This window comes from Hyperoodon ampullatus, assembly GCF_949752795.1.
Source record: "Hyperoodon ampullatus genome assembly, chromosome: 10".
NCBI classification, from domain to species: domain Eukaryota; kingdom Metazoa; phylum Chordata; class Mammalia; order Artiodactyla; family Ziphiidae; genus Hyperoodon; species Hyperoodon ampullatus.
Genome location: NC_136923.1, coordinates 4040630 through 4068015, shown reverse-complemented (window position 1 = coordinate 4068015; position 27386 = coordinate 4040630). Strand labels below are relative to the sequence as shown.

The 27386-nt window shown below is 56.1% G+C and overlaps 1 protein-coding gene across 2 annotated transcripts in view; it reads right to left on the bottom strand.

Moving 5' to 3' along the window:
* Positions 1-1281: 1281 nt before the first annotated feature.
* Positions 1282-27386, bottom strand: part of SLC6A6 (solute carrier family 6 member 6) — a gene marked incomplete at both ends in the record, with an annotated part of 37536 nt that continues 11431 nt past the window's right edge. For both annotated transcript variants that reach the window (XM_079713336.1, XM_079713337.1), the window contains 10 exons: positions 1282-1422; positions 4066-4236; positions 6791-6887; positions 7477-7583; positions 8524-8661; positions 13441-13553; positions 17270-17394; positions 17527-17630; positions 18780-18914; positions 25647-25779. In XM_079713336.1, coding sequence (XP_079569462.1) covers positions 1282-1422; positions 4066-4236; positions 6791-6887; positions 7477-7583; positions 8524-8661; positions 13441-13553; positions 17270-17394; positions 17527-17630; positions 18780-18914; positions 25647-25779 — 1264 coding nt within the window. The remainder of the gene's footprint in view (positions 1423-4065; positions 4237-6790; positions 6888-7476; positions 7584-8523; positions 8662-13440; positions 13554-17269; positions 17395-17526; positions 17631-18779; positions 18915-25646; positions 25780-27386) is intronic.

The window sequence follows — 27386 nt, the reverse complement described above, 5'->3', positions numbered from 1 at the left end:
CGGGGAAGGGGGAATAAAGACTTTCCTTATCTCCCAGGTTACCAGCGCGGGTTGTACTTGTGCCTGAATTTGCAGGAAAGTTTGGGGAGCACCTCGCCCCCATGAAAGCTCGCTCCTGGCACTCCCTGCTAGGCGCCAGGGCGGCCCCGGGCTGGGGTCTTCAACAAGAGCCTCTGAGAGATGAATACGGAGCTGAGGGTGGAGAGCTGAGGAAAGAAGAGCACCGCCCCCTCCCCGAAGTCAGGTCCCGGGCGCCTGGGGCCACGTCCTTTGGTCCACTTGCTCACCCCTCACCCCTCACCAAATACGTACGCCACGCTTCCCCTACAAGCAGCTGCGAGAGATGTCGGCTGGGGGAACAACCAGAACCTGATGGGAATCCCCATCCAGGCCGGAGCCCCATCTGTGTGAGGCCTGCAGCCCTGAGACCCCCGGCTCCTGCTGGGCAGCCTCCACTCCCTCCCTGGGACGCCCCAGGAAGGACGCCGCCCCCTCGTACACGGATGGTTCTCACGGTCCTTCTCACTATCCACCCCTCAAACTCGAAGTAAAAGGGACTCTGCTCTTGATGCAATGGTTCCCAGTGCTCTTAGCATCAGACTTTTCCTGTTGGGCCTCATCTGTGGGCTTTGAGTCCCTTTATATTTGAGGGGTTGGTTCATTATTTTGGCATCTCTCTTGCTGGCTAAGACAAGTGTTGTGAGGCGTCTCCCGACAGCCTTCCTCTCTCCAGCCCCTTCGGGGTCTGGCCAGATAGCTGTTTGCTTCGCTTGAACCAGGCTGGTGAGGTACTACACCTTTAAAATGGGTCTGCTGTCCCAGGAAAATTCCACCCTGCATTTTGGGGGCAGAACTTTCTGCCAGCTACACAGCACCGAAGAATTGCTTTTGAAAACAAGATCTATTGCTGGCAAGATCAATTCAAGTGGTAAAAGTGTAGGACAATCTCTACGTGTATACACAGTTATATGTTAAAAAAAATACAAAGAAAACTTGACCAAGTTCCCATAAAATACGTCTAATTCCATATGAAACCTCTGCCTCACCCCGGGCAGCTGCCCGTGGGTATTCTTTTTGTACAAAATATCCCCAAATCAAAACAAAATACACATACACACAACACCACACACACACACACACACGCACACACACACACACACACATTTTCTGTGACAATTAAAAAAAAAATCCTAGTGCAAATATAAAGCTCTGTAAACCTGGTCCTATAAGAATCTAATGTTAGTAAACAGCAGGAAAGCAGCCCGTCGACTGGGAGAGAGCTCACATCATGGTCTCCACTATGATGTGGGTTGGTTTCCTGAGCGCGCTGTTAACGGACATGCGGGAGCTGTAGGGCGTCGCCCCCTCTCGCTCCACGGCCCAACGGTTGGGTTCCCTCGGGGTCAGCAGGTACTTGAGTCTCTGGAGAAAGAAGGGGACAGGCACGGGGAGGCAAGTCAGCGGGCCTGGTTTCCCTCTTCACCTCGGGTCCTGCCAGTGTGCTCTGTGGCCTTTGCCAAACTAGTACCCTCTCTGGACCACCCATTTCATCCACTGGCAAATAGAGGACTTGAACTAAGGTCCCTCCAGGCCCTGAATGAGGGCAGAGTGCCCGCCGGTAATTTCCTTGGCCAAGCCCTGCTTACATACCTCAGGGACAGGGGACTCACGCCTCCAAACTCTTTCCCCATTCTTTCTCCCATGGAGCTGAAATACACCTCCTTGTGATTCCTGTTCCCCTATTTCTCTTACTTGCAAAGCAGCTGAGTTTCTGCAATTCGTATGCCTGAGGTTGGGTAACTGTCTTGAGCCTCCCATGGCTCCCACTTTCCCCGAGGAGAACCTCCGTCTCCCACAAGCTGCATGTCCTGCCTTCTCCATTTCCCCACTGAGGGCCTGGAGACCACTGCCTGGGTCTGCACTGCCCCTCCCAACAGAGGGGCCAGAGGCTGGACCACTGCCAGGCACACGGCAGTTTGTCCTCCCCAGGTTGCCAGATAATAGGATCAGTAAGGGAAAGAGCCCTCCCCAGGGCACCCAGAAAAGCAACAGCAGAGCTGGGACTTGAACTCAGAGCTCCCGCCTCCCGGCCCACCTCCCGCCAAGCGTCCACTCAGAGGCTTAAGTAGGAAGCAGGTGCTAACAAGAAACCCTCTATCTCAGCATTTACGTTCAACTTAGGTATATAACAATTTTTAAAAGCTGCTTGTTAAAAGCTATGATATTTCATTTGAAAATCCAGACTTCCACCTACTCTTTAAAAACCACAGGTCTGGCAACCCCAGGCCCACATCTCCTTGAAAACGGGGGCCAGAGCTGAGAGCATCACTGCATCCTGCGATGGTGCCCGCCTTCCCCTGAGCCCCCGCTCCCCAGTCCCCCTCCCCACCTGGGTTGGCTGCCTGGGCCCTGGAGGAACCAGACCAGAGGCCCCAGGTACAGGGCGAGGGTGGAACCCAGCAGGAGGGGAGGGCCCTGCTCCCCCTTCATCGCTTTGCCTCTCCTGACATCTGTACAATGGGTGTGAGCCCCGAACTGGGGACATGAGGCAAACACCCCCGGGCAGCTACCTGGGGCCCCGTTTATGCAGGAAGTGCAGACATAATTGGAATCCTCCCAGGATGGAGCTCAGAGAGAAGTTCATGGCTGGGAGGACCCCTTGGCAACCTGTGCAGGTAGGTGGTCAAGGGGCATGTGGTGAAGACAGGTGGATGGCGGCCAGCTGCCTTCAGAGGAGGGGGCTTTGGTTAATGGTCAGGTTTGGGGGTGAGGACCGGTTGTGAATTTGGGGTGGACTCGAATCCTCCCCCCACACCAACCCCACTGTGCCCAAACCTCTAAACTTGGGATGCAACAATATTTTAAAATTAGGCTTCAAAGAGACACAAGTCAGTGACCTGTTGGGTGTAGCTGTGGGCACTGAGCAATCAGGACAGACATCCAACACCCCCTGTTGTGCCCTCAACTAACCCTTTGGTTTCTGGGTGGTAGGGACATTCTGGAAATTCCTGGGGGAGGGGCTGGGTCTGTCCCAGGCCCAGTATTTCAGTATTTTGACAAATAATAGGGCCAATCAGCATTCTAGCTGAATGCTGGGGTCCTTCCCTGTGTCCTCCGAGAAAATACAATGGGTCCAGTGCTGCAGGAACACCCCAAGGGTCCTCCTGGCTCAGACAGACCCCAGCCTCATGGTTTCCTCCTGGCATACCCCTGCCTACTTCCTCTGTCTCGGGAAGGCTGGTCTGGTCTCCTTCTGCCCGGCCTGGCATCTTTCCCCACCAATAACACCTCCAGGCCAATCCCCTGCCCACAAGGAAACCGGCCCAGCCCAAGAGGGAGCCAGGGCCCCAGGACATCCTGGCTCCAGATTTTTAAGAGAATAACAATAAAAACAGCCCAGAACAAAACAGTGCCGTCTTGGAGCCAGCCCAAGCCCAAAGGTTAAGGGAGATTCTAAGAAAAGGATTTCTTGGAAAGAGCCCCGACTTTTGCCAGGGCCTGGAATCTCCAGGATTGTTGGAGGAATTTCTGAGAGCATGGCGGCGGGAGGGAGGCTCAGGGAGGAGACTGGCGGGCACAGGGGCCTGGGAGCTGGAGGGTCTGCTCGGTGCACAGGTGGTTTCTGAGGGTCAGGCAGCAGATGGGGCCACACGTCCGGCGAGGAGAACACCAGCACGGGCTGGGCTCGTCTGAAACTTAGCTCCAGGGCCAGGGAAGGCATCTGGCTGCAGCTTAGCCTTGCTCCTGAGCTCCTGTCTCCCGTCTCACCCCTTGGGAAACCTGGTCCCCACTGCTCCCGGGTGAAGCCCTGGCTCTCATCTTGGCATCCAAAGGCGCCACCACCTCTCCGGCCCCCGGCCCGGCCCCTGAATGTGTCACTGCTGCCCATTTTCCCACTACACACTCTCCTGCCCACAATCTCAACCACTCCACAGGGCAGGTGAGGGGTCTGGGGCTCAGAGAGGGCAAGTGACCTGCCCAAGGTCACACAGCAAACTGACAGCTGGCTGGCCTTCAGCATCCCGCCCCCACCCCAAATCCAGACTCGGGGCCCTGTGTGCTTACCACGAGGAATGGCCCTTCCGTCTGGCAGAGGCGGATGACCATGACCAAGGGGACGCACACAATGGAGGACAGGGCCAGGCTCCAGCCCAGCCCGATGGCCCAGTTGGGGTACACGTAGACTTTGTTGTAAGTCAGGGGTACGTACTTGACGAGAGAGAAGATAAAACATCCCTGTGGAGAGACGGGGGCGGTCAGGGGGCTTCTGGGACCAGGGCAGGCTCCACCCAAGAGGCTCACACCCTTCTCCCTCTGGGCTGCTCCCAGGGTAGACCTGATCAAGCCGCCTCCTTGCTCAAAACCCTTCTGCGGCTCCCCAGGACCTTCGGGATGCAAACTCCTTGTCTGGCCGGCAATTCCCTGTCACCTACCCACTGCCTCGTCCTCTGCAACTATACTCCAGCTGGAATTCCTTTCAGCTTCTCAGCCGCTTGCCCTGGGGCCTCCGGGCAGGCTGTTCCCACTCACTGGGAACCTCTCTCTCGCTCACCTTCTCCTCACCCTGAATTTGCACTAATGGTCCTGCCCAGGCCCCGCCCAGGCTCAGTCAGGTGCCCACACTTCCCTTCCCAGAAAGCGTGATTCTTCGATTCTTCGTGATCACAATTACTCGTCCCCCACCCAGCCTGAGTCAATGAGAGCGGGAGGTGTGTCTGTCTCATTCCCCTGTTTCCCTGACACGTGGTGTAGCTCTGGGGGCACACAGCTTCCCTTCCCCTACTGCCACCCCTCCACCTCCCTCTCTGAGCCCCAGGCCCAGCCCCCAAGGCAGGGTGTGGACCTGAGCCTTGCTGCCCTGTTGGCGGGGGTCCAGCCTAAGCCACGCCCAAGCCACTTATCAAAAATGTTTACTTTTTGATAAATATTGATTTATAATAATCCTAAGCATTTTCTAATCTTAAAAATAAGCATCCAAAAACTTCAAGTGAACTATATTTTAGGATCAGCTTGTCTTTATCTTGAAGGTTGGTTTTGAACCACCTTTGCATCCAGGGGTCCATTATCAGAACACAGCATAGGGCTCTGTCCCTTAAGCGTGTCCACATCCTGACTGACAGACCTATTTCCAGCCAAACAGGCTTTTTCCCCTGCACTCTCAGTGTGGCGCTGCCTGCCTGGGCCTGTGGTCCTCCCTAGGACTGTCTTTTCCTCTGGGAGGGTCAGACTCACCAGTGATCAATGATACTTCAAAATGGTGGCGTCAAAAGGAAAAACAGAAGTGGCTTTTGGTTCTTAAGGAACATAGGGGTGGGGTGGGGTCAGCTCTGCGCCCCAAAGCCTGCACGCTAGGCTGGCTGGAGGGCTGCTTCTGGTCAGAACTACAGCCTCTCCGTGTAGAACCCAGTGAAAATGACTCAAACCTTCATTATCTAATAAGGGGGGTTTGAGGGGATGGGGGGAAAGCTCTTCATTAGGCACCTACTGTATGCTTGGCCCTGTTGTTGCTGTCCTACGTGTGGGGTGAAGCTTAGTCGGGGAGGGTCCCAAGGGAGGGCAGCTCTGCCCTCCCAACTCAACCCGGGAAGCAGCGTGCCTGCCTGTGTCACGTTCCTCTTCCCGCCACCTCAGAATGCAGCCTCTCACCTATCCAATCCCCGAGGGAGGGAGGGAGGAGGAATCTGATGGTCAGAGTGGTGACGGGAGTTGCCCACAAATAAATCATTAAGTGAGGATGAGAACATGGGCTTTGCACCCACCTAAATTCACCTCCAACAATGCACTCCCCGATCGTGGTTACTGGCTGCCACAGCTTCCTTAATTTTGTGGGGAAAATCTGCATCTCAGATGAAAAGGCCGAGACCGCGCTCAGGAATAAAGTAACAACCTCAGACAACCTAAGACGGTCGCTGCCACTCAGCCCCGCATCAGTCAGTCTCCTTGTTTTACAAATGCAGGAACTGGGGCCCTGCGAGGAAAGGCCTGGAAACAGAGGTCACTGAGGGGAGGGCCCATGTATCTCCCGGCACCTGGTTCCTAAACACAAGGAACATTTCTGCCATCTGTGCTCCCCACGGTCTGAGCTGAGAGCAGCAGAGCAGACGTCTTTCCTTGCAATTAGCTCCAAGCTCACGATAGGTTTCAAACACCAGCAGGGAAGCAGCTTTTGCTGCAGAGGACCTCCCTTTGGCCAGAGCCTCCTAGCGGAGCGTAACGGGTGCCTGGGCCCCAAGGCCACGTCCCCAGATGGCAGGTGCAGGAATCCTGCTGCGAAGGGGGACGTGCACATCACTGCCCTTGGGTCCTGGCGGCTACCAAGCTTCCTTGTTCCTGGGAGAGCCCAGGGCTCCCCTCTGCTGGGACCTCCCCTCTCCAGGCACAAGCCCCACCCTCCATGGGAAACACCACATTTCCAGGGTCTATGACGTCTCCATTCGACATTCCCCAAGGCCCCTCAACTTAATCAGTGACCCTGACTGTGCCCATGAACTCTGGAAGGGTTTGGGGAAAGGTCATGTACTCAGTGATGGAACCCTGAAATTCATTGGCGTGCCCGACTCGCACCCCTCTGCCAGCACTGCCATTCCTACTCCCTCCTCCTGACCAGCTCCTGCTCATGCTGCATGGGGAACCCTCCGGAGCAGCCTGGCCCCTCCCCAGCACAGCTGTCACTAGGCCTGTCAGAGGCCAGCACTAAGCAGATGTTGAGCAAACGATGCGTTAGCGGGTGAAACTGTCAAGCCCCAGGGAGGAACGGCTACTGCCCACGGCCGCGCGGAAGGACACTCACGAGACAGAGAAGCGGAGTGACCACGGCCCAGCTGTACTTCATCCAGGGCCCAGGCCGATAGCCGATCATGTCCTCAATACCGTCATAAAAGTTATCACTGCCTGCAAGAGACAGAGGCAGACAGATGTTGACCCGGTGTCCGATGCAGCATCCGCCCCGGGAACAGCACAGCAGGGGCTCAAGGGCCCTGGGGGTGGTGGCGGGGAGTGGGTGTCTCCAGGGCCTCATCCAGGTCCCTGCATCTCCACACCACATAGACCCAAGTGTTGGCAGACGTTTATCTGAAATGATCTAAAATTCACATGTCTCTGGGCACCCGGTATTTTTCTGGCAAGTTTACGCAGACCCCCAAATCCCCGTGTGGCCATTCCAAGGTCTCGAGGAAGTCAGAATGGACCATTCCTGGACCCTAGAGTGGTTCATCAAAGACAGACCCCTGCATGGCCAAATTCTGCATTTGTCAAAGCATCCACTCACACCTCGCACCTTCAGCATGGGGAGAATCTTCGGTGTGGCTACGGTCAGATTATTTGTGCTGGAAGGGGCGGCCTTGAGAGGAAAAGTCCGGGCAGGGAGCGCCTCTGTGTCTGACTCAAAATGAAATTCCCACTAGAATTCTGTTTCTGAAGCTTCTAGATAGAGAAGCCCAAAGGAGAGACTTGAGTAAGATATGCAAACATCTCTACTCACCATATATCCAGGCAATAGCAAAACATTCAAAGAATGCAACCCACAAAAGGCATACACCGCTAGCTGCATAGTAGTCAAAGAGCTGAAACACATACATGCCACCCTGTGAAGAAAAAACCAGAGAAGGTGGATTTGTTATTTGGCATCTCATTCCCTCAATATATAAAGAGATCTGGCCTGTCAATAAGAAATAGAAAACCCAAGGGAAAAAAAGTGCAGAGGGTGTAAGGACCAGACACATGTCTAAAAAGATGCTTAACTTCATGACAAATTTAATTAAAGAGACACACACACACACAGCAAAGAAAGCAAAACATGTCTTTCTTAGCAAAAAATGATGGGTTCTCTGAAGCCTGTTTCCCAAGGAGGGGCTTAACACTCACTGTGGCCAACACAGAAGACTTCAGTGAGACCCCATTGCTCAGTGTATAAGCCTGTGGTCTGCCTTTCAGGGGGTGTTTCTTACAGACACTTCGAGAAAAGCATTTATTTTTACTTCTGGTAAGGAAAATCGGTGATGGGAACCCCCAAATTTGGGGGCAAATGCAACCCTGTGCTGGAGAGTGTGGCGAGATGGGTGAGGGGCGCAGGAGGGACAAGCCCGGGCCCGGGCTTAGGCTCACGCACTCACATGCCTCCCCTGCAGGCCTGAGCAGGGCCACTGCACACGGTGGGGGGCGGGGTGGGGGGAACGGAGCTGTGGTTAAAACGGATTTCGGCTGAAGGACCCCTCCTCAGGCCTCTGGGGACGAGGAAGGACAGAGGGCAGAGGGTGGCCACTGTGCTACCAGGGTAACAGGGAAGTGGGGCAGGGAGCCTGGCTCAAGTGCTGGGTCCTGAGCTGCCTCCTGCTGCCCCTAGACGGGGCAGGACTCCTGAAGTAGGGTGGTCGGGAGCCCCGCGGGCCTGGACCTCTCACCCAGCTGCCTCCACAGGGGGGAGCGGGGAGGTGGCGTGGCCTTGAACTGACCTTTGAAACATATTTAGAGCAACAAGAGCCCTGCCAGGGGAGGCCCCTCATGCCAGGTGAGAGAGCCACCTACCTCCGTCACCATGGTCAGCCCCAGCAGGTAGCTGACACAACATATGGAGGCGATGAAGATTTCCCGGCGGAAACCCTTCCTTAGGAAGGATGGGTGAAGATCAACCAAGGATGTGATCTGTCCTTCCACTTCCACAAACTGGGGAGGAAAGGAGAGGGGTGAGTGGCAGAGGTCCAGCAGCCCCTCAGCTCAGAGACAAGGCCCTGGCGAGGTCGGCTGTGGGGCAGTGTCCACACCGTTGGGCTACGTGTGGAGAGTAGTCCTGCCCGCTGAGCCAGGCCTGGCGGGCCACGCGCCGCTGCCCACATACTCCACACCTCTGCGGCCCTGAGCACTTCTCTGAGGCCCGTGCTGACCCTCCACTGGGCACACTTGCTGGCACGCGTGCGTCGACACAGCAACCTCCCACTTTGGTCTGGGTCATCTTTGAAGCCAAGGGCGGTGCCCCATCATTTCTGGGCCTTGAGCACCCGGCCGGGCCTGGCACAAAGGGCCGCACGGCAGCACGTGACCAATGGGTGGTAACCCAGGCAAATCTGGGCCTTAGCTCCCCATCCAATTCACATGGTGGTTTTTAACCCTGTGGGGATCATGGGCCCATGGGGGGATTTTGCGCACGTGCGTGCCGCCCAAAGGCCCATGTGTGTGAGCCAAATGCTGCCCGTGACCCCAGGAACCCTCCCCTGGGCTCCCAAAGGTAAAATAGCTGATCGAAAAGGCCAGTCCATGGGTAACTTTCTAGGGTGACCCTCAATCTTTCTAAATCTTCTCATCTTTGCACCTAATGATTTATCCCGGAGGTCATCCCACATCAGTCCATGCAGCTGCCTCGGTTTTTAAATGGTGGCATAAAACTCCATCCTGTGGACGCTTATCATCATGGATCTAACCAGTGCCCTGTAGACAGTGTCCAGCCTCCGCGGCTGCTGACCTGGGCAGGACTCTTCCCCCAAGTCTGTCTTTAGGCATGTGTGCACAAGTATCCGTGAAGTCTAGAAGTACACTTCAGAGTTAAAGGCCATGCCGATGCACTTATAATTGGGGTGGCTATAGCCAAACTGCTCTGCCAACCAACACACCCTCTGAGGCCATCTGATTCCTTTAAACGTTAAAAAGCTAAAACCTCGACCTGTCTGCTCTTTCATTTGGGAGAGGATTTTGGGAAGGAGGTTTCCCCAGCCTTCCTACAAGACATGGCCAACCGCTAACTCCTTTGGGAAGCATCACGGGAGGATCGAGGAACATACACAAGGAGCAAGTCCCTTTCATGTGCCCAAAGGGGCTGGAAATTCAGGGAAAAGATGATCAAGAGGCTCTTGAAAGGGGTCCAAAGAGAACAGGGGGCTGACGATTTGACTTCTGATTGATGTGTCAGCCAAAGGGGTTCTGAGCCTAAATTGCCACTGGATTATAGCAGACCCGCAGCTCAAACATTAAGCTTGAAAAGCAGTTAAAAACAAAGGTTCTGGGACTCCCTTCGTGGTGCAGTGGTTAAGAATACGCCTGCCAATGCAGGGGACACGGGTTCGATCCCTGGGCCGGGAAGATCCCACATGCCGCGGAGCAATGAAGCCTGTGCACCACAACTACTGAGCCTGTGCTCTAGAGCCCACGAGCCACAACTACTGAGACTGCGTGCCACAACTACTGAAGCCCTTGCGCCTAGAGCCCGTGCTCCGCAACAAGAGAAGCCACCGCAATGAGAAGCCCGCGCACCACAACGAAGAGGAGCCCCTACTCGCCGCAACTAGAGAAAGCCCGCGTGCAGCAACAGAGACCCAACGCAGCCAAAGATAAAAAATAAACTTGTTTCCAAGTTCACTGCACCTCTGGGGGACACCAACCCCAGCCCTCACCCCTCCACCAGCCTCTCGAGACCTCCCTCACTTAATAGTGGTGTGACCCTGACTTCTCTGAGCCTCAGCTTCCTTCTCTGTAGAATGGGAGCATCTTGCATACTCAACAGGGGTGATGAGAAAGATGGGAAATCATTAGAGTAGACTGGCAATGGGGTGATTCCTGCTAACGCACGTCAGGGGCTGAATGGGTGAGCTCCTGGGGGAGAGGGAATCCAGCTCTCTTCTCCTTGCGCGGTTTGTTCACAGACTGTGTCCCCCTTGGGCGGGCCAGCTAGCGACAGGCATCTGCCTCCATATGGGTGACGGGCCTACTCCCTCTCCCTGGGAAACACACAGCGGTACGATGGCCCCTCAGCCAAACACAGTGCTCCCCCCAAATGCTAGGAACCCTCCCTCCTCTAATGAGCGAGGCTCACGCGCCCCCTGCCTGAGACTGGCTGTGGATCCCTGCATGTCCAAAGAATGGAGTTCTTTGGGGGGAACTCAAAGGAAAGGCCAACTAGCAGGGACAAACGGGCAGGTCTGGGGACAGGCAGCCATGACTCCAGTCCTTAACCCACTGGGTGCAGCCTCAGCCCAGGTCCAGTTCTCTCTGAGCCTCAGTTTTCTCGGCTCTGGGGAACAGTTGTACCCAGGCATCGGGACACTGCGTGGATTAAGGAGCTGATGCATAAAAGCTAGGTTATGGGGGAGGGTTCGTGTTTAGTGGGAACAGAGTTTCAGTTTGGGAACATGAGAAATTTCTGGAGATGGTGGTGATGGCTGCACGACAACGTGAGCATACTTAACGCTCTGAGCTGGGCACTTAAAAATGGTTACAATGGGGCTTCCCTGGTGGCCCAGTGGTTGACAGTCCGCCTGCCGATGCAGGGGACGTGGGTTCGTGCCCCGGTCTGGGAAGATCCCACATGCCGCGGAGCGGCTGGGCCCGTGAGCCATGACCGCTGAGCCTGCGCGTCCAGAGCCTGTGCTCCGCAACGGGAGAGGCCACAGCAGTGAGAGGCCCGCGTACCGAAAAAAAAAAAAGGATACGATGGTTGATTTTGTGTTATTTGTATTTTGCCACACACGACACGTGAAGCCTGGTCCGAGTGGACAGCTCGCAGGGCAGGGCTCCTATCACTGCTGGTGCTGTACGAGGTGGCTGGCATCTGCAAAACCTTCCCCCACGTCCCTGACTTCACAGAACACGTAGATGCAGGGGAGGGACGCCAGGGTTCGAATCCCACCGTGCCCTTTCCTGGCACATCAGTTAGGCAGGTCATTCAGTGCCATGAGTTCCTTGCTCTGAAGCAGGAGAGCCCCGGCTCCCCGCGAGGCTGGCTTTGAGAGCTCTGAGATCCCCTAAGCAAACAGCCGCAGTGGGCCTGGCTCAGAGGTGCACACCCTCAGCCAGGGGGAATCTAATGAATAACCACCTCCGCCCGTTCACGAAGCAGTTCCGCATCCCAAGACGCCAATTTTGGGCCCATGCAGATGTCATGCTTTGTCATTTATTAACCTCTTTCTGTTTTTGTCTTTGGCTTTCACTGAGAGCTCTGGAAGAAGTTATAAAAGCCATTTGCTTGGGGCCTCTGAAGGCCAAACTCATTAACTAGGAATGATGCATGGAGTCCTCTTGCTGTTTACACAGCTCAAGCCCATCAACAACCGCACAAGTATTTTGTTTACAGTCTCCCAAATGTTTTCCTTCCGTCTTCTCTGATAATCCTGGTCCTCTTTCTGCCAAATCCTCCACTCTGCTCTTGACCTTGCTAGTTGACCACCTCCTCTCTGCTGCCTGACCTTCTAAGACTTTCCTCCTGCCCGGTTCTGAGTCCCCGGGGACCATCCGGGCACAGGATTTGAGGCTGCTGCCCAGGGGGCAGTGGCAAAGCTCTCTCCTGAACAGGAGCAGGACCCCACCTCTCACAGGGTGAGACCAGACCTCTGTGAGGCAGCCGGAGCCCAGCCTGCAGACAAGGCTGCCTTTCAGTGCCTGGCCTCAGATGAAGGCCCGTATGGCCATGCGCACAGGGCCAGCCCACCCTGCACACCTTACCTGTCCACCCCTGGAGCCACACCTGTGCTCTCAAGAAGGCCTCAGAGAAAACACACCTATCTCCAGGGAAAGTGTCCCAGGGGCTCACTCTACGGTCCTCCAAGCACCACTGACCACTCCCTACCAGGCACTGTGCCTGGCATTTCCCACAAGGCAATGTAGGTATAATCATACCCATTTGCCAGATGAGGAAACTGAGGCTGAGTGGGGGAGGAAACGTGTTCCATGACACAGAGCAGCATGGGAGCTGGGAACAGTGTTACTCCAAAGCCAGATGTAGCCCCAGCTGGCTCTCACTGACATCCCCAGGGGGTCGGGGGGAGGCCTGAGTCCTGGAGGGATGGGACGCGGGGGTTAAGAAGCGCAGGAAATAACCATGGTGTACATGGAGTCCTGCCTGTTGCGGGGAGGGGGCAGAAAGCCGGGAAGGCTGGAGGGCAGGATGGGTGTTGGCAAGGCTCCGGAGGATCAGTTTCCCCGTGGGGGCCAAGCTCGTGGACCCATGTGCCCCAGGAAGCAGAGAACACAGCCGCAGTTCCAGCTTCTGTGGCCACACTTAGGTCTGCCAGTGACGGCCTGGCCAGTGACCACCTCATGCCCTAGAGAGAGGTGTTGGCCCCTTGCCCGAACGGCCTGTGTGCCATGTCCCTCCTTGGCCTGCCTGGGTGCCCCATGCTCCACGGCACACGCCACTGCTTTTCGGGCTTGCCCTGCTAGTCGTACCCATGGCTCCCTGTGGACCACACCCTGTGGCTGTCCATTTCCCCTTGCTGAGGTCAAAGACTCGAGCTTTGGGGCAGACAACATCCTGCTGCTGCCCTGGGGCTGTTTCCAATCCTGGGGTCCCCGAGGAACCCTCGCTGGCCAAAGCTGCTGCAGGTCTGCAGAGGGGTGTGAAGGGGTGTGAGCAGCTCACTCACAGCACAAAGAGGGAGGCTCTTCCAGAACCAGGTTTGGGGGGGTGGAGGGGGGCGGAGGCGGTCCCACCCAGGGGCCATCCCCTCGCTCTGTACATACCTGGCTATCCAGTCCAAGCAAGAGAAGCATAATAAAAAAAAGGATGGACCAAAACGTGGGCAGCGGCATCATCGTCACAGCTTTCGGGTAGGCAATGAAGGCCAGGCCAGGACCTAACGGAAGAGAAGATGGGGAGGGGCAGAGGGGAGACATCAGCGCCCGAGCCGCCCCGAGCCCCGGAGCCACACAAGACACTCGGGTCTGAGGCGGGTCTCCCAAGCCCCAGATGCAGGGTCCCGCCTGGGGGAAGAGGCCAGGCCTGTCTCACTGTGGGGTGGGACGCGCCGGGGCTCAGGCGGGGCCCCGTTTTAGCATCTGTCTCCTATGCAGCAGCACAGGTGGCCTCCTCACACGCCAGGTTCCGAGCGGACACCGGTTATGGGGTAGGAAATAGGACCAAGCCTGGGACTCAGTCTGCCGGCTTGGGAAAGGAGGACCTCCCCCCAAACCAGAGAACCACACCAACGTTTGCTGGAAGGAAGCAAAAACAGGGAGCGTCCTGACTACCAGAGTTATCTGACTACTAACGCCCTGTTTGCAAAGAAAAGCTTTCTACTGAAACACTAAATGAGTGGCCAGAAAAAAGAACACACAACCACGCCCCGCGGGGCCAATGTCTCTTGGGGGTGCATCTGTGCACCCACTGGAGCACCGTCACAGTCAAGGCCCAAAGCCGGAGGGAGGCGAGTGCGGGGTAAGACCCCAGGCGGAGAGCCCCCCAGGCTGCAGTCCAGTCCTCGGCCCACCACCTCCGCATCACGTCACCGTACGCCCTCTCGGGGCCTCAGGCGCCCCGCAGAAGTGAGGGGCAGGTTCCCGTACGTGAACCCCAACGAGGTTTCTCCTGCTCAGATTCTTGGGTGCTGGTGCCATTTCCCTGGTAAAGGGCTCTGGTCTCTAGGGAGGGCCGTGACTATTTGCAGGCAGGAGCCCCACCAGCTCTGGGGGTGCCTCCAACTGGAAACGTCCCCTCTCGCCTCCAGTCGGCCTGAGAGAAGACGCCGGGGGAAAGACGGAGCTGTAACCGAGACCTGGGGTCCACCAGACGGTCGGGAGCCGCCAAAGAAAGGAGACAGGGAGGGCCTGGGCTGAAAAAAAATAGAGCAAAATCCACAACTCAAAAACAATTAAAAAAAGACAAGAAATGTGAAACAAGAAGGGCTGGAGGGCAGGATATTTGAAACAGGTATCAGGAACCAAATGAATGGTCTGAGAATGAAAAAAAAAAAAGACTTTGAAATAAATTGGAGCCAGAAACCACATCGCACGGCATTGACCACACACGTGGTGGTGAGGGCGAGACCCTGTACAGCCAGAGTCCCCCGACATGAGGCAAGCCCAACGGTGACTGTGACCATGTCCTCGAAGGCAATGGTGGAAAAACCCCGGAAGAAGTGGAAGGGTGCTCGTCCCAACCCCAAAGCCCCAGCTGGAGTAGGACCCGCATCTCCACCTGGCTGGGGCCCCCTGGGCCCCCCAGGTCAGCTCTGGCCTGACTGTAGGCGGCACCGGAAGGAATCAATCCAGCCGCTGTGAGACAGATGTAAAATGGGGCCCTCGTCCCGCCCCTCCCCCGCCCGCCCGCCCGCTGGGCCCTGAAGCTTCTCAACGGCTGTTTCTGTATTTCAGTTTTGCCTTTTTCAAGCCAGCCTCCGGGGGAGGGTCTGAGCATCCTTCTCTGAAAGCACGGGAACTAGAGAGAGAAGTCGGGGAGACACGGCAGCCGCTGGAGCCCCCGGGGCAGCAGAGATGCCCCGCTCTACGCTTCATTTGCAATTTGCACTCCGTTCGGCTAAATAATTATCTCGTTCCAATACATTTCGCTCAATATGGTGCTTGTTAAAAGCTTATTAGCGAAATAATCACTCTTGATGTGTCGGCTGTTCAGACATCACCGTGGGGAATAAATGACAAGGTCTTTGAGGTGGACGGGAATAAGAAACAACTTATCTTGACGATGAAGACATATATAAAAGTATCTAGCTGTCCACAGAGAAAGATCTATTTCATATATTGACAGATCTATTGAAAGATCTATTTCACATATTTCATAATCTCCCACTGCCAAATTCCCTCCATGCTCCTGGCGATTCCCCATCAATCAGAATTGGTTTGCAAGCCCTCAACCGGAAAAAAAGCCATTTGCAAAGGAGATGTCAACTGTCTCCCCTTCGTCACTCTGCCAAACTCCCACACGCGTGTGGCTATTTCACTTCTGGAACTACTTTGTGTCCTCAGTCTCTGGCCTGCCTCTGGGGGCTCTCAGGGAAGGAAAACTATGTCTGAAGGTCCGATCTGGGAGCGGGGAGAGTGGAGACAGCTGTGGGGCTGAGGCGCGGGCTTGTCAGGCCTGTCCTGCAGCACTGGGCGTGGGAGGAGTGGGCAGGGCAGTGAGCATCTTCACCAAGTAAGCGGGGAAGCGGGGCCTGGGGCTCTGAGAGGCCAGAGGAAGCCAGCGGTCGCATGTGTGCACGGTGGGAGGGGGAGGCTGCAGGGGGATATCCTTGTGTCAGAGGGGCCTGTCCAGGAGATCCCAGCTCTGACCCTGACCAGCCCAAGCAAGGCCCTAGGTCTCAAGCCGTTGGCCTCGTCTGCGGTGGTGACATCTGAATGCATGATGCTGGGGCACCCAACCCCCCAACACTAGGGTCCCTGGCTGGGGAACCAGGACACCAGCCCTTGTTTCCAACAAGGGCAAAGGCAGCGCCATACGGGGACTCCAGCTGTGCCTGACCCTGGTCTGTGATCCCTGGAATTAGGACCTCACGCTCTCCTCTGGGCCTGGGAGGGGCCTCAGCCCAGGGCCCTCACCTGCTTCCAAGTGGCCCCTGAGAGGTCGTGGGAAGTCAGGCAGTCAGGCTGTGAAACAGCAACAACTACCCTCCAAGTGACCTGGGCAGGATGGGAGGAGGGCACAGAGGCCGGAAAGGCGGATCTTGGGGACCCTGGGAATAAGGTTCTCACTCCCACATCGAAGCCCCCGCAGCCGCAGAGCTGGGGTCCAGGACTGGGAGCACCCACGGGCACGTCTTAGAACTGGGACACCTGTGCTTCTGAGTTCTAGGATTCTAGCAGCTGAAGCCCTCACAATTCTCGGGTTCCAGAACCATCTCGCTGGAACCCCAGGATCCCAGCCTAAGACCCCAGGCTGTGCAGACTCTGATTCTAAGACTCTCTCTCCACTGGCAGGTGTCTTGCAGGAAGTGCCCCACCAATGGGGCCCACACCCCACGGGGGTGATGGTGTCCCCAACAACCTTCCCCCAAACTGGACCTGTCACCGTCCCAGAGGGTGGCCTGCCACACCCCCTGTCCCTCCCCCACCCGGGCCTACGGTGGTGCCTGACACAGGGCAGAGACTCAGCAAATCAAGAAACAGCGGTGGAATGAATGAATGGGTTCGCTTAGAGGGGGCGTGCTGGGAGCAAAGTGCAAAATACAGAAACCAAAGCTGAGAAGGTGGTGATGGAATGCCGATTGGTGGCTGCCTTGGGCCTGAGTTAGGAAGTGGTTTCTGTTGCTGAAACCAGGAGTTTGCTGGGGAAGGACAGGGAGGGGGAAAGACCACATGAGAATAGCTGAATATTCCCCAACTTAACCAACCCCCACGTTTCTGCCGCCCCTTGGGCAAAATTGCAATTGGAAGTGTTTAAAATTTAGCTTTTATACTCTTTGATACTTGGGGGACGTCTTGGTGGGGGGGGTCCATTTCAGAAACCAGGCTCATCCCCCCCACAAAGCCCCCTGGGGGGTCTGGCTTCATGCCTGCAGTACTCGGCTTACACACTAGGTGGCAGTGCCCACCACCACTGCCACCGATACCACCATACCTGACTCAGCCACATCAGCAATGTCCACCCCTTGCTCTTGTGCCATGAAGCCCAGGATGGAAAAAATTGCGAAGCCAGACACAAAACTGGTACCACTGTTCAGGCATCCCAGCAGCATACAGTCCCTATGTTACACATATGTCAGGGAGCAAGTTAATTCACAACACAAGGAAGCCACGCTCCCTACTTCTTCTCTTTTTTCTTTAAACATCATCATCATTTCTAAGGCCCACCAGGCCCGCTGGTGCGACACTTGCCTGTACGAGTTGTACTTGTACTTGTTGTAGCTCCCCAGCGAGGTCATGGCCCCCAGGCAGATGGCGTAGGAGAAGAATATTTGGGTCCCAGCATCGATCCATACCTGGGAAGGGTGCAGGGGGAGGGTGGCAAGGAGAGAGAAAAGGAGATTTTAGAGCCGGCTGCCTGGAGGAGATGGCGCGGGTCCCTGGCCACCGGGCCCCGAGGGCAGAACCCTGAAGTATGCAGGTTCTCGATGCAATTGGAGTGTTTGCGCTGGAATCCAAGCTGCAAGGAATCCCAGAAGTCTAAGAAGCCCCCAGTCACTCATCATCAGGGTTAAGAGGCTGGCTTTTGAAGCAGAGGGACCTGGATTCCAACTGTGGAATTATGTAAATATGACTCCTGGAGCCTCAGTTTTCACATCTGTAAAATGGGCTCCACTGCCCTGCCCCACAGCACTATTTTGCAGGTTCAAAGAGTTAAGATCTAGCCCAGTGCCAGACACACGGTAAGCCTGTAAGTCAAGGCTGCTACCATTATTGCACTTGTTATTGTCTGGGGACCCCCGAGTTGGAAGGGGGAGGAATTCCTGAATGGATTATGCAGGCAAAGCTGTTCTCCAGAACCTTCATCAAGTGGCTCCTGACGGCCAGGAGAGCTGCCTCCCCAGCTGTCCTCTGATGATGGCCAAGCCCTTCCCACCTACCTCCTGCCCAGGGCAAGGGGACAGTGGGGAAGAGACCCGAAGCAGCACAGGCCCTTGGAGGCAACCTAAAGGCTGAGGACCCTGGGGACAGAAGGTCCCCAGATCCCCAGATGGGCCAATAAACTCTTCAACTGCCTGCGGTCATGCAGCTGAGTGCCTGGAGGTGGACGTTTAGTATCTACCCCCCCCACCGACCTTCTAAGTAGTCACCAACTCTGAATTCCATCCTCAGACAAGGAAGTCCAACTCTCCCACCCCCACGATGCAGCCCTCAAGGCCGCTGTGGCAGAGGAGGAGAACAGCTCATAGCGACTTCTCTCCCTTACCTGGCGCGATACCTAAAGAAGCTTTATAATTGGCCGGCCTCCAGAGTCCTCGATGTGAAAAGATACACGCAGCCGGAATGGCCCACGAGCACCGTGAACAACCCGCCACAGCCCAGTGGAAAAGTACCAGGGCTGACGGCCCGGCTAGATCTGTGTGCCCAGAACCACGGACACTGCTTCAGCTTCCTTTCCCCACACCAGCCCTGGGTAGGAGGGGGGCCAGGCTGCCCTACAGTACCTGTGGGTCCTCCAGGCGGCTGATGTCGGGGTACAGATAGAACTTGATGCCTGCGCCTGCACCGGGCAGCGTCAGTCCCCGGACCAGCAGCACCAGGAGCATAGCAAACGGGAAAGTGGCGGTGAAGTAGACGACCTGCAAGGGACGAGAGCGATTTAGGGGGCCTGCTGCTGCTAAATTGGAGCATCCTCTCCGAGGCAGGCATTCTGGAGCTGAGCTTGATATTTCCCTTGCTGGGTGACTTTGGGCATGCTGCTTACCTTCTCTGGGCCTCAGGTGCCTCACCTGTAACCTGGGTATAATACAAGTACCTACCTCATAGATGTACTGAGATTCAATGAAAAAATCTATAAATATATACTAGGCCCGGGAAATACAGTGAACCAATCCCTGCCCTCATGGAACTGACATTCTAGCAGGTGAAGAAGGAAAATGCACAACATGACAGTAAAGTATTAAGTGTGTATGCCCAGTGGTTGGCCCACAGGACGTAGCACAGATCAGCTAACATGACAACCATTAGTATGACTCATGGCTCAGAACCAGGTAAGTGTAGGTTCAAACCCCCTCTCTGTCCCCTCACATGCTGTGTGAACTTGGGCATGATGCTTAACCTCTCTGGGCCTGTGGCCTCACGTGTAAAATGGAGATAAGAGAATAGAAGGCCCTCATTAAGGGATTAGGCAAGGATTCAATGGAATGATGCTCATGATGTGGTCAAAACAGTGCGTGGCACTTAAGTGGCCACTTAGGTGCTTCAGCAAGAAATGGGGCCTGTCGTTGGCCATGTGATTGTGCAGGAAGCAACGGGAACTTCTGGAGAGGGGAAACGAGGATGGGGAAGGCCTCCACTTCCTTGGAGGTGCAGGAGGCCACAGCCTTCCCTGGGTCACACAGCACGTCCCAGGCAGGCCTAGGTCAATCAAGGTGGGGACCAGAGATGACCCGGGCCAGGCCTTTCCATCTCCAAGGGCCCTGCCCTACTTTCTCTACTCCTCCTATCCCGAAAGCACCAGCCTTCATACCTCCTGTAGCCTCAGTTCGTGGATGGATTTTCCCAACTTTTTCTTCAACACAAGAAGTTCCCGGGCAGGGTTTACGCCTGAGAGGAGCTCAAAGATGCCTGGCTGAATGGACAGTGAAATCCTGATATTTCAGCAGGGCACCAGCTGAGCCAGGCCTCCCCAGCACCAGCCCACTTCATGCTCACCACACCCCCAAATCGGTACGTTGGCTAACCTGCCGCTGGAGAAGGAACTGAGGCTGGGCAGGGCTCCCAGACTTCTCCAAGCCACCACCGTGCTCAAGGCCTACACCCAGCGGGCAGAGGGTCAGCCCCGAGCCAAGGCATGAGGCATCTTACTGCACGGTGCAGGACATGCAAAAGTCCGTGGTGACCAGTGGAAATGCTAAGACTAGCTCACAGAGCCCCTGACCCCTTCTGAGGGCCTTGGGGCCAGGGGCCCAGGGAGGGACCACTGCATGGCCAATGCACCCATTTTACAGGTGAGGAAACTGAGAACAGGATGAAAGGCTCGTGGCGTTGGGGGAGGGGGCAGTGCCAGAACACTGCCAGGCACTTCTGGGACTCAGGCAGGTAACAGACACCGATGGGGGGGTGGTGGTGATAGAGCCCTGAACCTCGCCCAGCTGCCATAACGGAGCCCAGTTCTCAGACAGCCGCCATCCCTCTGAGTAGAAACAACTAGCAGGGGGCTTTGGAAAAAGGCAAGAAGGAAGCTTTCAGGGACTGTCGGGCTCAGCTGCCTTCAGTCAATACCACCAGCCAGCATTTATTGAGCGCTTACTGTGTGCCTAGTGGTAATCCAAGTGCAGTGACTTCTACACTCACCTGGTCCTGCCCTAACCCCATCTTGAAAGCGAGGAAACTGAGGCCCAGAGAGTCTGTCCCTTGCCCACAGGTCACACAGCATTTAAGCAGCAGAGCGGGGGTGGCCTAGAACCTCCTCCAGTGACAACAGCACGGCAGTAAAAGGCCCTTCAACGTCTGGCAGTTCATTCAATCCTCCCAAAGGCCAGAGGGAAGCTGGACTCCCCAAGGGCTCTAGGGCTCAGGTCAGAATTCAGGCTCAGTGACAAGCTTGCTGTGAGACCTTGGGCAAGTTACTGCCCCTCTCTGGGCTCCACTTTCCCACCTGCCAAGTGGGGGGGCTCAAACCAGCTGGGCTCTAAGGTTTCCTCCAGCTCTGCCAGCGGGAGGGGTGGAGTGGCCGACAGGGTCAGCTGGGGTTGCACAGACTGGGGTCCGTATGCACCTCTGCAACCTCCCAGCGGGCAGCTTCCCCACTCACCCTAGCAGCGGGTCCTCCTGAGGATCCCAGGCGAAAAAGGCCACCCTCCTTCCGCCTCTGCCACACCCTCCCTGGACGCCCCTCTCCCCCGGGCCTCAGTTTCCCCAGCCACCTTACTGTCTTCTCCCGAGGCAGAGAGCCCTCCATTTCCCAGGGACCAGAAGGCAGACGCGGAGGGTGGAGGCAGGTCAGGAAGCCACGGAAGGGGTGAGAGAAGAAAGAAGACCAGCCCGCAGGCCGTTCCTCCCTTCCTGCCTACAGGCCCGCCTGGCCCCTAGCTCAGGGCCCGGAGAACAATGGCTGCTGACAGCGGCTGGGTGGAGGGTGGAGGGTGGAGGGCGGAGGGTGGAGGGCGGAGGGCAGCTGCTTCAAAGCCTGAGGGCCCCCTGGGCTGGGCGGGCGTGGGGGCTGTGGCCAGAGGGCTTTGTGTCACGGACACAGGACACCTCCCGGGTGGGGGTGGCTTCCCGTGTTTCCACGTATTTAATTCGTTTCACAAGCACTTATATAGCGCTTGCTGTGTGCCGGGCGCTATGCCAGAGCTTTATGCGTGTTAACTCACAACTGGAAGAAGCAGAACTATTATCACCTGCATTTTCTAGATGAGGACAGGGAGGCCCAGTGAGGTCATGTCAGCTGCCCGGGGGCCCAGGGCCAGTAGGTGGCAGAGGTGGGATGTGGTCCAGGCCAGCTGGCGTGCGTGCGTGTGTGTGTGTGTGTGTGTGTGTGTGCGCTATCTTCCCCAAACCCAGAACAGGACAGCCCACCTGGTCATGCCACCCAGCCGCCTCTTTGGAAAGACACCCTTATTTTGCAGAATTTGTCGCTGAGGACAAGCCCCTGAGAGCCATTCTCTCAACTTCTCTGTGACTCTCCGGGGATGCCCGTGGGAGACTCTGGTGCCAGCCGCCACCAATGGGCCTCTGGCGGGGTCCCAGCAGGCCTTGCCATGGGATGTGGTATTTTTCCACTCTTACTGGCAAACCTCCGTGGCTCCTCTAAGTCCTCGACCCAAAAGCCCTGTGGCCCAACTGCCCTGGAAACTTACAAGAACAACGCTACCTCATTCCTTAGGGACGGTAGGGAGAGGGTGGCTAGCCAGGCAGCGGGGAGATGGGCTTGTTTCCTGCTGTCCTGAGCTTCCTCTGAGGAGAACGCCTGGGCAGCGTGGGTCACTCATCCCAGAGACCTGGGGCCGAGGGTCTGGGACCAGCGCCTGGGCAGGTCCTGAGGGTCCTCATAGCACTCCTGTTGGGGGATGGGTACCGCTACTCATTTCACACAAGGGGAAACCGAGACTCAGAGGGGGGAAAAGGACTGGCACCCAGTCATGTTGGCTATAGGGGCAGAGCTGAAATCCCAAACCAGGTCTGGCTCTGCCGGCTGCCCCTGCCTGTTTCTAAGCACTGGACAGAGAGCTGCCTTGGAGGCTGGTGATGAAGGGCCAGCGCCTGTGCTCGTGTCTGGGACCAAACTGCCATGTGGGTCCACAGAGCTGCACTTCCTGTGTGAGGATCTGGGTCTCTGTGTCACCTCCCTGGACTTTACGTGCTGGGACTCGCGTCGGACACGACCGTCAGCCCAGCACAGGGCTGAGGGCGGAGAGCAGGTGACGGGCACTGAGGCTAGGAGCTGGGCTGCCCGAGTTCAAATCCCACCTCGGCCACGACAACATGTGTGGCCTTGGGCAAGTTCATTAACCTCTCCGCACCTCTGTTTCCGCATCTGTAAAATGGTAGTAAGAGCCACACATACCTCAGGCATCAGGAGATTAAATGAACTAATAATTAATAATCAGCACTGAGAACAGTGCCCGGCACACACGTGCCACAGAGCATCTGCCGCCATTATCTCAATTTCTTGAATGAATGAAGTGGCAGCAAATTCGGGGCCAAGTGTCAGATCCTCAGAAGGCTGAATATTACAAAAAAGGGAACTGAGACCCAGAGAGGCAAAGTGATTGAACTCAGGTCCTGAGCCTCCCAGGACCCGGCGCTCCTCCTTCCACCCCCTGCCGCACCAGGGTCAGCCACTGGAGCGAGGCCACGGCCAGGAATGAGGCCGTCCTGCTGCCCGTGGGCCCAGCCCCCATGGCGGCTGCGAGCCTGGTCTGTGGCCAGGGCTGGAAGTCCCGGCTGGCGGTGGGCGGGTAGGCAGGCGGAGGGGCTTGAGGAAGTCCACTGAGCCTCACTGTGTTTGTCTTGGCTTCTCCCGGCTGGCCCAGGCCCTGCTATTGTTCTGGGTACCACACCCGCCCCTGGGGGCCTGGAGCCTCGTCTCTGGGGGTGGGCAGGGGGACCTCTAGCAAGTCACGTCCTTCAGCCCGCCCCCGCCCCCGATGCAGCCCCATACCCTCTCCTTTTCGTGTTGACTCTACTCTCCGGCCCCAGCAAGTGTCTCAAGCGCTGCTCACTGTTCCTAGGGGACATCAGCTCCTCCATCAGACTGGGGGCTCCCCGAGGGTCTGGTCATTCACACCTCCGGGCCTCTGTACGGCCCACCCTCACTTCTTTCAGATCCTTGCCTCGAAGTGCCCTTCTCGGAGAGCCTTGCCTGGCCAACCCCCCTTGAAACTGCACCCGACACTCCTGTTTTCCTCCATAGCTCTTGTGGCCAACTGACTCCTGTATGGTTTACACCTTCCCCTTGTTGCAACCAACAAGTCTGTCAGTTCCTGGACAGTAGGGATTTCTGTCTGTTCTGTGCACCCCGGGCCCCATGCCCACGGCAGCGCCCGGCAGATGGCAGAGGCTCAAAGCACGCGTGTGTAAGTGTGTCTGCAGCACTGCTTGGGACCAGGGTCCACAGAGCTTCCTGATGGGCTTGCCTCCACGTGGGGAGCAGGGACAGGGAAGCAGGGACTGTCGCTTACTGCACAGTCTGTGCCGAGCACTGTGCCGGGTGCTGACACAGCTTGCTTTAACCCTCACCCATCTCTGGATGAGGAAACTGAAGCTCAGAGGGAGGGGCGACCTTGGACAAGTCATTAACGAATCCCAGCCCAGTTCCCTCACTGTTTAAAGAGAGGTGGTAATGAAACAGCTCGCACACAAGACGGTGGAGGACATGCGACAAGACAGGACGCGCGTCCCAAGGAGCGGCGGGAATACGCCACGTCCCCTCTTCCTGCCTGTCGGGGTGGGTGATGTCAGCGGCGGGCGTGCCCGTGCAGATTTCTGAAGCCTGGCCCGCTTCCTTTCCAGATTGGGTTTTAGGGTTGCAGGTGGCTCTACTCCGAGAAACAGGCGGAGGGCGTGGGCGCGCAGGCCTCCGTGCGCATTCTGCCTCCACCACCGGACACCCACCTCCTGCCCGGCGTGTCCCTGAGTACTGTTGGGGTCTCTTCAGATCCATGACTTTGCCTAAGGGCCTCTCTGTCTGGGGTGAATGTGTACAGCAAGGCCCCTTCTCCAAATGACTTCACCCAATGCCCATCGATGTCCCTCAAATGCCACCTTAACTTACTCTTTTGACCTTTGAGGGCTTTTTGATCTTAAAGAGATTTTCCCCCTATCGAGATGCAAACGACAGGGGTCGGGGCATGATAGACAGGGGCACATAGGGCAGATCAGCCAACACCTTCGCTGTGGCTTAGTCAGTGCGCTGGGTTCACACCTGTGATCCCAACAGAACCCTCTCCACAGATTTCTGTCATCAGAAAAACTATGATATCATATCAGCCAGTGTCTTGGTTATCAGGTAATTGCTGTGCTCTGCTAACAGGTAACATTTTTGTTACAGGCTAACATTTTCATATTGACAATATACCAGCTACACCTAAAACCTGAATTATAAGGTAACATTTTAATTATCAGCTACCACCTTTGCTAATAGCTAACATCTTGATCATCATGTAATATATTAAACAGCAGCAGATACTTTAGTTACAACTAACACTTTGGTTATGAGCGAACGACTTAATCATCAGTGAAAGCTTTCCTTAATAACTAACATCTTAGCTACCAGCTGAAATGCAAATCGTCAGATAATTCAGTTAATCTGATTTAGCAGCAAAAATCCCAGTTGGTGCTTCTCAGACCTCAGTGTGCATTTGGATTATCTGGGGAAAGTGTTCAAATGCAGCTTCTGATTCTGTTGGTCTGGGGTCAGCCCACAGGTCTGCATTTCTAACCAGCCCCCAGGGGATGTTGAGGCTACAAGGGTGCATGTGGCCGGAGAGCAGCTGGTAATTAACAATGCAATTACCAGCTAACTTATCAGTGGCATCTCCAAGGTTTGTTATCTGCTAACATTCACACTGCTGCCCACTCCCTGATGGGGAGCCAGTGGTGTGTGGGAGCTTGTGCAGGCTCAGGAGAGCTGAATTTCAGGAATTTTTTGAGCTGGCCGTTGAACCATCAATAACTTGTAATTGGACCTGGTGGGAATATTTACATCATGAGGTGGGCAAATGCCACAAACCAGGGCTCTGTATTTGCTGGGAGGACTGGTTGATCAGGACCAGTTTCGAGCAGGAAGACCTGGGGGCGCGGGAGACGGTCTCTGCGGAGGGCCAGTCTCCATGAGGCAGGGGAGGGACAGGAGCCCAACTCACTTTGCCGGTGGACTTGACGCCCTTCCAGATGCAGAAGAAACAGACCAGCCAGACGAGGAGAAGGCAGAGAGCAAGGTCCCACTTCAGAGCGCCCAGTTCGTCAATTCCAGAAGACAAGCTCAGCACATTACGCCTTCAAGCAAACAGAGACACAAGTCAGACGGGGCCTGAGAGAGCTGATGCCTGGATTCCATCAGGCTGGGGCTCAAATCCTGGCTCCAAGCTGTGGAATCCCGTTGACCTTGGGAAATAGTTAACACCTGTGTCACAGTCGTGGGGGAGGCCAACAAGGGTATAGCTTCGGACTCCTGAGTCAGGCGAACCTGGGTTCTACCCAGCCAGGCCTCGGGCAAGTTAAGTTAAACCCCTAAGCCTCAGTTTCCTCATCTGTGAATTGAGTGCTGATTCCTGTGTGATTGATTCTCGACAGACCCTTCCTCAGTGCCCACTGTGGGCCAAACACTGGGTTCCAACTGGGCTCCACCGCGCAACCACTGACTTGGGGCTAGCTACCCAACTGCCCAACCTCAGTCTCCTCATCTCTAAAATGGGAACAACTACCCTCCCCCAACATTCTCTGTCCCTCTTTTATTGTACTCGCCCCCGTTTCTTACCTGGATCTCTCTCTAAAAGGTAAGCCTCAAGGGGGCAGGGTGTTTGTTCTATCTGTGGCTGTAGGACACTCACACACCTTTTTACACGGTTAGGAGAAAGCCCACTCGAAGTATTAGCTACTGGCCTGGGATGCAGCCAGCAGTCGGTAAACCTCAGCGGTTGTTACTATCGTGGCGCAGAGACCCCAGAGCAGCTCCGGACACCTAAGCAGCGCCGTTTCCTCCCCTGCTCCCTGCCAGGGTTGTGAAGGGCTCAGGAGGAGGTGAGTGGACGGTTTGCAGGATAATCAGCACAGGGCAGCCACCAACCCCGACTAGCATCACATGGCAAAGCCTGGCTCTTTGGAGTCCAAGAAATTTGCTGACCGAGGCAGACGCACGCAACACCTACTCAGACACACCCCCGAGGGGCAGGAGCCTTCTGAAGCTGGGTTGGGATGACGCAGGACGCTGCAGCCGAGAGACCACGAGACCTAATGCCCAGAAAGTGTCCCCATGGTCCCAGAGCTCCGACTGCTGTGGCAGTGACCAAGGGCAGCCACGCCGAGCACAGGGACATCGGTCCACAGGGGTCACTGCCACCGAAGTCACAGGAGTCACAGGAGATGGGGGCTCGTGCTCCCCGGGGAGAAGCTGGGTTCCCTCTAATGAGTCAGCTCCCCGTTCGAGGGCCACAGTCTCAGGCAGGAGAGGCAGGAGGGGTGTGCGACCTTGCCCTCAGTTTCCTCTTTTGTAAAACACGAACACTAGCTCCTGCCCCCAGACCATCCCCAGCTCTCAGTTAGTCTGTGGGATGATCCCCACGGTCAGGGCTCGGAAGGCCCACTGGCCCAGGACACTTTCTCATTGCTTTTTCCTTTTCTCCCAAAGAAGCTTCAGCACGAGGACCTTGAATAAATCCAAGATTCCCGCCTCAACTGGCATTCAAGTGAGGCCTTTCTTCTGGTCACACCGACATTAAGGGGCTCCATCAACGAGCTTTTCTAATTTATATCATCTGGTCCAAGGACTAGAAGTCACTTGCCCCATTTTACAGATGGGGAAAACTGAGGTTTGGAGAACCAATCATCCACGGAAAACACAGCCACCAGGTGGCAGAACTGCCACCCTACACCCGGGCTGTCTT